General features: G+C 35.9%; 2 protein-coding genes across 2 annotated transcripts; both read right to left on the bottom strand.

The window, feature by feature from the left end:
* Window positions 1–6: 6 nt before the first annotated feature.
* Window positions 7–3548, bottom strand: LOC21384721 (proline iminopeptidase). The gene is made up of 11 exons (XM_010109334.2): window positions 3323–3548; window positions 2910–3103; window positions 2680–2778; window positions 2478–2588; window positions 2331–2393; window positions 2107–2200; window positions 1898–1995; window positions 1493–1594; window positions 1241–1354; window positions 682–756; window positions 7–497 (listed from the first exon to the last, which is right to left on the bottom strand). The coding sequence occupies exons 1-11, from the start codon at window positions 3438–3440 to the stop codon at window positions 396–398; spliced, it is 1170 nt and encodes a 389-aa protein (XP_010107636.2). The 5' UTR covers window positions 3441–3548; the 3' UTR covers window positions 7–395.
* Window positions 3549–4098: 550 nt separating this feature from the next.
* Window positions 4099–7633, bottom strand: LOC21384722 (receptor-like protein kinase HAIKU2). The gene is made up of 2 exons (XM_010109335.2): window positions 4869–7633; window positions 4099–4679 (listed from the first exon to the last, which is right to left on the bottom strand). The coding sequence occupies exons 1-2, from the start codon at window positions 7429–7431 to the stop codon at window positions 4276–4278; spliced, it is 2967 nt and encodes a 988-aa protein (XP_010107637.1). The 5' UTR covers window positions 7432–7633; the 3' UTR covers window positions 4099–4275.
* Between the last annotated feature and the right edge of the window lie 2188 nt (window positions 7634–9821).

Raw genomic sequence — 9821 nt, forward strand, 5'->3', positions numbered from 1 at the left:
TTTTTTTTTTTGGATTTTCTCGTCATCTTTTCAGACAATGAAATGACAAACTTGTCGTAAGAAACAACCTTAAAGTTGGACGACGATAGTTTCACAACGACAAATAATTTTTAAACCACAAGCGACACATACAATTATAAACGACAGCAAAGACTGAAACTAAGAACAACTTTAGACCATAAACGCATGTAAACGACATTATTAACGCATAATAAACATATAGCAAGCTTGAAAGTTATTGGCATTGCCAACAATGAGAAGCAGCAACAAAGTTCCAACATATAAACCCACTATTTTATTGATGTTGTGTTCAAACTAGCCAGCTTCAACTTATTCAAAAACCTACTCCCCTGTGCATGCCAATTGTCAAAGAGCATTTCAGAATTTGCTCCTTTTTAAGGTCCATTCTTAATCAAGTTTTTCAGCTTTTCATTGGCAATGACAAGTTCTTCGGCTATTCCCGGTTCATTAGCAGAATGTCCTGCATCTGACACAACCTGTTAAGAAATGGCAGGGTTCAATTTTTTGCCCATAACAGGAAAAAAAATTTATCTGAAAAATGAGATGGGAGAAAAATAGTAATATGTATGCTTCCTATGGCTCTAGTTGTTCCACATGTAAATGATGATAAACAGTAAAAAACGTAAGATGAGTGTAAAACGTTTTCAAATATTCAATCACCTTAAAATCTGCCTCTGGCCACACTTTGTGGATATCCCAAGCTGACATCATAGGGCAGCATACATCATATCTTCCCTGCAAAGACAATTATCAGAATTTCTCGCTCAAGGTGTGTTGCGCTTTCTGGGAGAAGTTCTACTTGTGGCAAAAGGAGAAGCATAAGCTATCCTTAGAGAGAGAAAAGTAGAAGCAAAGTCAATGCTAAAATATCTAGCTTCTCAAAACACTGTCCAAGTGCACTGGTGTCTATGCAAAATACTTTAATGAAATTTTAGTGAAGACACTTCTTGCGTCTTGTTATGTGCAAAGAGCTTTTGGGGCCTCCAAAAGCAATACTGAATTGGCACTAAGAAATCAGCCACACAATGAACATAAAAGTTTGTATGTCACTAGTCTAGAATATAATGATCCAGAAAGATTAAAATTCTAAGTGAAAATACAGAAAACATAAAAGTTTGTATGTCACTAGTCTAGATCCGACTCTAGAATATAATGATCCAGAAAGATTAAAATTCTAAGTGAAAATACAGAGAGCAAATGTTGAAAAGGGGATACGAACCTGTACTATTGTGGTGTTTATATGTCGTATTTTATCGACATTATCCAACAGATATGAATCTGAAGGAAAGAATCCCTTGTTCAAGAAATAATGATTCTCTATCCTCGCAAATGCCTAGTACAGCAAAACAATCAGTACATGTAAAGCGTCAGTCATCTTAAAATATTTAAAATCAAATCCTGAAACCAGAAATAATATAATAACATAGATAAGTTATCCAGCTTATAGCTAATAATAGTAGTCATGATATACCAATGAAAACTTATCATCATCCCCTTTCTTAATGTTCTCTTCATTTGGAAGGAGATGGGCGGTCATCATTTCCCATTTGGTCCATGCCCTAGCGGCTGCATACTAAGAAATTGGAAGAGAATTAAGAAAAGAATGTATTACTTCCAAATTCCAATTCAACAGTAAATCAAACATCTCACACCAACCAATTCAGAAAAATAACACATCGGAGAACTTGTCACTTAAACTCAAAAAAAAAAAAAAAAAAAGTATTTGATAGCAATGAGCATACCATCCTTTTTTATATCATATATCATAAACCTAAAAACCATACTTCTCTTGCCATCAATCATTAAGGACAAATCTTAAAGCCTAAAAAGTTTACCTATAAGATGGTTCATGTGCAAAAACCAGCAAAAGTCTTACTTGTGTTTCCAAGTCGTCAGAATTCAATCTCTTGCTGTAAGCATCAACGAAACATCCTCTCTCATTTTCTGGAATAAGATCTCTAAATGGTTCCCAAGCTGTAATTGATAAGAATTTTCACTCCCATTAGCCATTTATAATACCTTTTTCACTTTAAAATTCACAAAATATTCCTACTGGAGTAACAAACAATTCATTGTCAAACTCACCATCAGGGTAAATAGCAGAAGCACCACCCTCATAAAACCAATCAATCTCTTTCTTTCTCAGGAGAAAAATCCCTCTAAGGACCAACCCAGTTACCTTACAACCACAATATAGGATAATGTTATAAACCTGTATCAGACAGAAAGCAATTTCCAAAACTACTAAAGGAAAGAAATTAAAAACAAAAGACCCCCATTTTTTTCTTAAACCAGACTAAGTTATGTACCTTATCTGGGTGTGATTGGCTATATGCAAGGGCAAGTGTACTTCCCCATGACCCACCAAAAACCTACATAAGCACAGAGAGAAAATAAAACGCGTTTCAATCAGAAATTAGAAACTTATAAGTCTCCTTCAAGCTAGAAATTCTGACCTGCCATTCAGGAATTTTCAAGTGTTCCCTAAGCTTTTCAATATCATCAATGAGATCCCATGTGGTGTTTTCTTCCAAACAAGCATGGGGTGTACTTTTTCCTGCACCTCGCTAGAAAAAAAAAAAAAAAAATTTTCAATCACAATGTAGAATTCAAGGTATTATCCAGATGGGAAAAAATTACCAAAGAATTCAGAATAACCTGATCAAATAAAATAATTCTGTAAAAATCAGGATCAAAGAATCTTCTATTATTAGGTGAAGTCCCTCCTCCTGGACCCCCATGAAGAAAGACAACAGGCTGTAAATCAAATTTTAGATTTATCAAATGATAAACCAAAATAAACAACACAATTCAATTACACATCATAGAACTTTTCATTACTTAACCTTATTTAAAAAATAAAAATAAAAAAAAATAAAAACACTCACATGGCCAATTGGATTCCCTGATTGCTCCCAATAGATAGAATGAAGATCGGAAACCTTCAAGAATCCAGAACTATAAAAATCTATGATTGGGTAAAGGTTTCTATTCAACTCCAAATTTTCCTTTCCCGATTCCATCGAATCTCTTAAACTCTTATAATCAATATATTGCGCACGCAAAGCGAAACTCTTTTTCCCTGCATTTACCAACCAAAAAAGCTCACATCTTTCACCATATATATATATATATATATATATATATATATAATCGAACTACACACGTTTGGTTACTAGTTCTAAAACTCAAACTTTGATAATCTTGCCAATTCGTATTTCAGAGTTGATCAACAAAGAGATTGAATAAATAAATTAGGATCGTTATTTTGAGTAAATTACGCAGAGAAAGAGAGAAATACCTGAGACAGTGAACTGGGGAAGTGAAGGAGAAGGAGAAGGAGAAGGAGAAGAAAAAGGAGGAGAAAATAGGGGTTGAGAAGAGAGAAAAGTGGAGTTTGGCATATAAAGTGACCTCATTTTTGGAGCACATATCTACTTAGAAGTAGTAGTAGTAACGACATTGCGATTCATTCTATGTGGAAAGATTCTCTCCTCTCTCTCCTTTTTAATTTCCTATGAATCCTTTTTTTTTTTTTTGGGGTATTTGATTTTCATTTTATGTATTCGATTCCTTTAATTTTAAAACTACAAAGTCTATCCAAAAATATGCTCTTTAGCTGAGAACCATTCTGATTCTCTGTAATCTCTAGCTTCCACTACATTTAAAAAGAAAAAAAAAATGGTAAGAAAGCATCCAAACAATTATTTTCATAGTAACAGAAAAGGACAAAAAGAAAAACAAACCAACTAAATGCAATTTTAAGAGAACGGCCAGCACATTCCTTGTAATAGAAATCCCGTGTTGGACAAAGTTTTTTTTTTTTTTTTTTTTCCTTTAAAAAAAAAAAAAAAGAAAAGGCAACAGGGTTTTTCCTATAAGTCAGAGAAGGCTTATTGATATATGCCAGAGAAGCTTTCTCAAAAGTTCCTTGTGAATTTATATCCGTACAAATACTTAGCATTGAATATAAGTTCAAGCTCATGCTTTTGAAAGAAACAGAAATAGTACATATACAGCCATTCCTTAAAAAAAAAAAAAAAAAAAAAAAAAAAAAAAAAAAAAAAAAAAATATTTGTCTTTTAAGTCGTTGAAAGCTCTCTACTTGAGCCAAAAAAAAAAGAAGAAGCAATATAACTCTGTTTCTTACAATCAGAGATCTAAAGGATACAACTTGTTTGACTGTTTCTAAACCTTATTGCTCTTCACAAGCTGTGTAGACCCAACTTTGATGTCCTGTCTATAATAACATTACTATTGCTTCTCTTGTGTCACGCCAAAACTTCTAATTCCATCTTGGCTATTTTCCGCCTCTTTAACAACAGTTATGCCTGTGAGTTTGCAAGGCTCGGCCTCTTCCAACAGATGGACTACCGTCCTCATGGAAGGCCTCAAACCAGGAACCTGAGAAGTGCAATGAATCGCGATTTTCAACACTTTGAATGCATCTTCCTTTTGAGCATCTGAAATATTTGAGTCCACCAAACCAAGCACATCATTCTCTTGGCTCCTGAATTTGTTGTAAACCCAGTTCACTATGTCCTTGTTCTCTCCGAACTCGGGCTCCACCGGCCTCTTCCCGGTCACCAATTCCATCAACACCACTCCGAAGCTGTAAACATCGCTCTTCTCGTTCACCTTGTATGTGTAAGCATACTCTGAACCACCAAAACAATGGCCAAAAAAATAAGCCTTCCAAACCAAAAAAAAAACATTAACAGCAAACCAACAAAATATATAGTTATATTCATATTTGTATACACACGTGACATTCTGGTGTGATCTGACGTTTAAAAACGCGCAAATAATTTATAATTAATTGAAATAAAAACAGGAATATAATTTACCAGGAGCTATGTAACCAAGTGTGCCAGCAATGGCATGGGTCCAATCCCCACCAGCATGAACAATCTTAGCAAGTCCAAAATCAGCAATCCTTGGCTTCCAATTCCCATCCAAAAGAATATTACTAGACTTAACATCCCTATGTATAACTGGCCGATCACACCCATGGTGAAGATATTCCAAACCCTTTGCAGCCCCAGCAGCAACCTCGTACCTAACCTCCCACCCCATCTCCATCTTCTGACACGTGTGCAGTCGGTCCCACAAGCTCCCATTAGGCAAGTACTCGTAAACCAGTAGGTTACTATCGTCACTTGTGATGCTACAGTAAAGCTTCACCACATTGACATGCCTGATCGAGCTCAAAGTCGCCACCTCGGCGTCGTACTCCGGCGATGGGGACTTACTCCTCTTCAAAATCGCGGCGGTGCTCCGGCAACTCCTCCGGTGTCCGGCATCCGACGGGGTCCAAATGTGCTTCACTGCTAGCTCTTTCCCATCTCTTAGTACTACTTTATACACATTTCCTGACCCTCCTTTGCCTATCAGATTCTCTGGCTTGATTGAGTCTAAAACCTCCTCCTCTGAGAAGCTTAGAACATGGTACGACTTCATGTTCCAAGAATTAGTCTTCAATGGGTGCGAAAGAGCGTGGTTTTTCCGTAACTTAAGGAGCAAGAAACAACCGAGTGCTATGAGAAGCACAAGTAGTAAAGATATAAAACAGGATAGTAATGTTCTTAGCTGACTAGAATTGCTCGATTTCGACAAGCAACGTCGAAAACCTTCAAGATTATTGTCGCTGCACAAGCCCGGATTTCCCACGAAGCTGTCCTTAAAGGCTGAAATTGACAGAGAATCAGGAATTTCACCGGTCAAGCGGTTGTTGGAAAGATCAAGAATGCTGAGCTTGAGCGAGGACAAAGTGGAAGGGATTTCGCCGTAGAGTTGGTTGGATGAGATGTTCAAAGAGTTAAGATTAGGCAAAGAGCCAACACTTGGAGGGATTTTTCCAGAAAGAGAATTACGAGCAAGGTTTATTTGAGAAACCGAAACACATGAACCTAAAGACTCCGGTATCAAACCAGAAAACTGATTGTTGTCCAAGTAAAGATTACTAAGCTTAGCCAATTTCCCTATTGTCCCCGGGATTGGACCCGAAAACCGATTGAAACTGAGCTGAATCGAGACTAAAGAGGAAGCTCCAGAGATCTCATCAGGCAACTCACCCGAAAACCGGTTGTTATGCAGCACCAGCTGTCCCAAAGACTTTGCCTTGGCTATATCAGCAGTGACCGGACCTTCAAAATCGTTCATGGAAAGATCAATCCTCACAAGTTTTGGCAAGCTCCATATTTTCGCCGGAACAACACCGGAAAGCGAGTTGTTGTTAACAAGAACACGTTTCAAAGACTCGCAACTCGCGTAGCTTTCGGGAATCTCTCCGGTGAGCTTGTTCTGCAACACGAGAAGATCAGTCATTCTGTTTCCTTTACACATATCAGGAGGAATCGGACCCGTCAGAAAATTCTCAGACAAATCTATGAATTCCATGCCATTCGGAGATCCGAGCTTCTGTGGAATCTTCCCTGTCACTCTGTTTCTGTAAAGCGATAGCTCAAACAGGTTCTCAAACTCACCAATCTCCTCTGGAATGTCTCCAATAAATTGGTTCTCGAAGAGCTGAAGAGACTCGAGCTTTGTCAAGAACTTCAGCTCCGACAAATCACCTTCTAGAAGATTCTGTGACGCGTCGAAGTTGACAAGATTCGTTAAGTTTCCAAAACCTTTCGGAAGTTTTCCGGTGAAAGAGTTATTATAAAGCTCGAGTTGCCATAAGTTCTTGAGCTTCCCAATGCTTGGCGGGATTTCGCCGGTTAATCTGTTATCCGAAAGCTCGAGATTTTCGAGCAGAGTAAGATTTCCGATATCTTCTGGAACCTTCCCAGTGAGGCTACAATTGGTGAGATAAAGCCAATAAAGCTTTTCAAACTTTACAACTTCTGCAGGAAATGGACTTGGATCAAATGGATTGTCACCGAGGCTCAAGAAAGTTAAATTCGTTAGATTTTCGAGCGATTTCCATGGAAAAGAACCGGAGAATCCAGTGGCGTTTAGATTCAAGAACGTCAATTCAGAGAAAGAGGACAAGTCCGGGAATTTCCCGGAGAAAGAATTGAATCCCAAATCCAGGTGCTTCAAACGAGTACAGTTCTTCAAGTGATCCGTGATCGTCCCGTGCAAGGAATTCGAGCTTAGAGAGATCTTTTCGAGAGATTGAAGCGAACATATCGCGTCCAAAGGAATAACACCGGAGAGATTTCTACCAGAAAGATCGATCTCCGTCACGGATCCTTCAGAGTTGCAGCCAATTCCGATGAAGTTGCAGACGGGATTGTCCTCTTTCCATGAGCTGAAAACGTCGCTCGTCTTTGATTCCGGTAAGAGAGCGGTTTTGAGCCTCATTAATGGCTGAAGCTCGTCTCCCGAGGAAAGACGGAAGAAGAGAGAGATCATGATCGCCGTCGTCAGAAGCCATCGCCGGCGACAATTTACGACCGACATGCCAGCCTCGGAAGTTTTTTTTTTTTTTTTTTGGGTGGTGGTGGGAAAAGGTTTATGTCTGTTGAGTGTGAAGAGAATGGTGGGTTTGAATTTGAGTTCGCATTCATGAATTGATTGGTGTGATTTTCACGTGTCGTTTTTCTTTTTTTTTTTTTTTGGCATGAAAATTTAGCCAGGCAACGTGATTTTATTTTGGCGGTGGCTTGTCATTATCCTTTCTTAAATAAAAGGTTACTTACGTGTTTCTAGTGGGGTGAACGTGCTTAAAATTCAGATTTTTTTTTTCACAAATTAAGGCTCTGTTTATTTCGCCGATTCGAATTTTATTACAGTAAAAAAATTTTAAAAATAGTCACATTTAACTTTTTTATTACAGTAAAAAATTCTCAAAAAAATCATATCTCAACTTAAATTACAAACTCAAATCAACAAAGTGAACGGAGCTTTTAAAAAAATAATTATAAGTTGCTTTTTCTCATGTATATCTCAACTCAAATTATAAACTCAAATCAATAAAGTGAACGGAGCTTTTAAAAAAATAATTATAAGTTGCTTTTTCTCATGTATTGACAATAATTATTTTGCTTAACTTTTCTACACGTTCAATATAAAACGGGACAAAAATGTAAGTGGTAGACTTCAAATTGTATTACCCTTTGGACTGGGAAGGTGAAAAAAAATAATTACAAAATCAAGCATGCTTTGAATTGATGCGAGAAAGATGAATAATCAAACGTAAACGACAAAACACTCATCTAAGTCCACATAGTACTGCTGTGAAAGCATTGTACATGGATATTATTAATTGCAGTTTTGTGTGACGAAATGAATTTTCTACTATGTATATTCAAGTATGTGTTTATAAATGCATAATTCCTAATCTTCTTGAATTTTTTGTAACCAACCAAGGACAAAATTAACGCTTAATTCATTTAGGGAGACAATTGGGTCAATGTTTATACGTACAAAGATGGAAAGAATCCACAAACAAACGAGTCCTATCAAATCTCCCCCTAGTGATGGTTTGCTTTTTTCAGGTCATATTCACAAGTGTAAGGAATTGACTTCTTGACGTGGGAAAAGGATGAGTTATTGGGCCGCCAAGATTGACTGCGGCGTTTTCGCTGGCACGTTTACATCCAAGTTGCCACGTCACAGAGACGGAAGAATTTACTTGGAAAGTGAAAAGCATCTCTCATCACCCGTTTAAATTTAAAATTTGAGTTTTGTTATAATAAAAAATTCTCAAAAATAGTTATATTTTAATTTTTTTACTATAATCTCCTTGTACATTTTACCGATTCGAGTTTTGTTACAATAAAAAATTTTTAAAAATAGTAACATCTAATTTTTTTGATACAGTAAAAGGCTCTCACATAAAGTCACATCTTAACTCGAATTAAAAACTCGAATCAACGAACTAAACGAACGAAGTCATATCTCAACTCGAATCAGTAAATTAAATAAGGAGTTTATATCCCTCTTTTCTTCTCTTTTTTCGTGTCCTTTCGATAATAACATAACCTATTATGATTTTTTAATAAACATGATAAGAAATTTTAATTTATTTAATATTTTAATCGACGTATCGTAATATTATTAGAGACATATGAAAGGACACAACAATAAAGAGGCATAGAAATTAATTTCCTTCTATAGTATGATGATCGTCATCGGTTTACTTCTACCATATGATGTAATTTAATCTTCTTTCTTTTTTTTTTATAACCTAAGATTTTAATAGTCTAATTTATAAGTATCCACGTTCAAATTATATAGTTAGTGATACAAACATGTTACAATCACAAAACAAATTTTTGAAAACTTAATTCTATGATTAGCACAAGAGAACCTATTGATAGTTAAAAAGAACATGTCTTATTAAAATATATATATGTTTTTTTTTTAAGAAACCTATTTTCTAACAATAAAAAAAAAAAAAACCTAGTTTACTCTTTGCCATTTTTTTTTAATCAAATTAACTCACTTTATGCAAGAAAAAGAAAAACACACCTAGTTTACTCTTTGCCATTTTTTTTTTAATCAAATTAACTCACTTTATGCAAGAAAAAGAAAAACACAAGTATTAACAAGAATTAGAAAATCCCACTAAAATTATGGGTATTGAAATAAATATGCGCTCTTTTTTTCCCTTGTTTTTGCAAATAACTAGGTGTCAAATTATGTGGGATAATCCCATATAGAATCTTGGACGTAATAGTACATGATCTTTTATCAAAAAAATTCCCTCTGAATTAATTATATGAGACATGATCACGCAATAATCCAAAAAATCATGTCATGTGTTTGCGTTTATACGGGTTTCACCAACCAAATTAGGTGGGGCTTCTTTATTTTGAAAAAAAAAAAAAAAAGTGAGCTTTTAATAT

The sequence above is a fragment of the Morus notabilis genome, unplaced genomic scaffold, assembly GCF_000414095.1.
Source record: "Morus notabilis unplaced genomic scaffold, ASM41409v2 Scaffold5919, whole genome shotgun sequence".
Lineage (NCBI taxonomy): Eukaryota > Viridiplantae > Streptophyta > Magnoliopsida > Rosales > Moraceae > Morus > Morus notabilis.

Bases quoted from the DNA above. Each gene is read 5' to 3' on its own strand.
- LOC21384721 (XM_010109334.2), bottom strand. From the start codon at position 3,440: ATGAGGTCACTTTATATGCCAAACTCCACTTTTCTCTCTTCTCAACCC. The intron at 2,589-2,679 runs GTTATTCTGAAT...TTTTTTTTCTAG, and splicing joins GAATTATTTTATTTGATCAG to CGAGGTGCAGGAAAAAGTAC. The intron at 1,355-1,492 runs GTATATCATGAC...TTGCTGTACTAG, and splicing joins ATGATGATAAGTTTTCATTG to GCATTTGCGAGGATAGAGAA.
- LOC21384722 (XM_010109335.2), bottom strand. From the start codon at position 7,431: ATGTCGGTCGTAAATTGTCGCCGGCGATGGCTTCTGACGACGGCGATC. The intron at 4,680-4,868 runs GTAAATTATATT...TTGGTGGTTCAG, and splicing joins ACTTGGTTACATAGCTCCTG to AGTATGCTTACACATACAAG.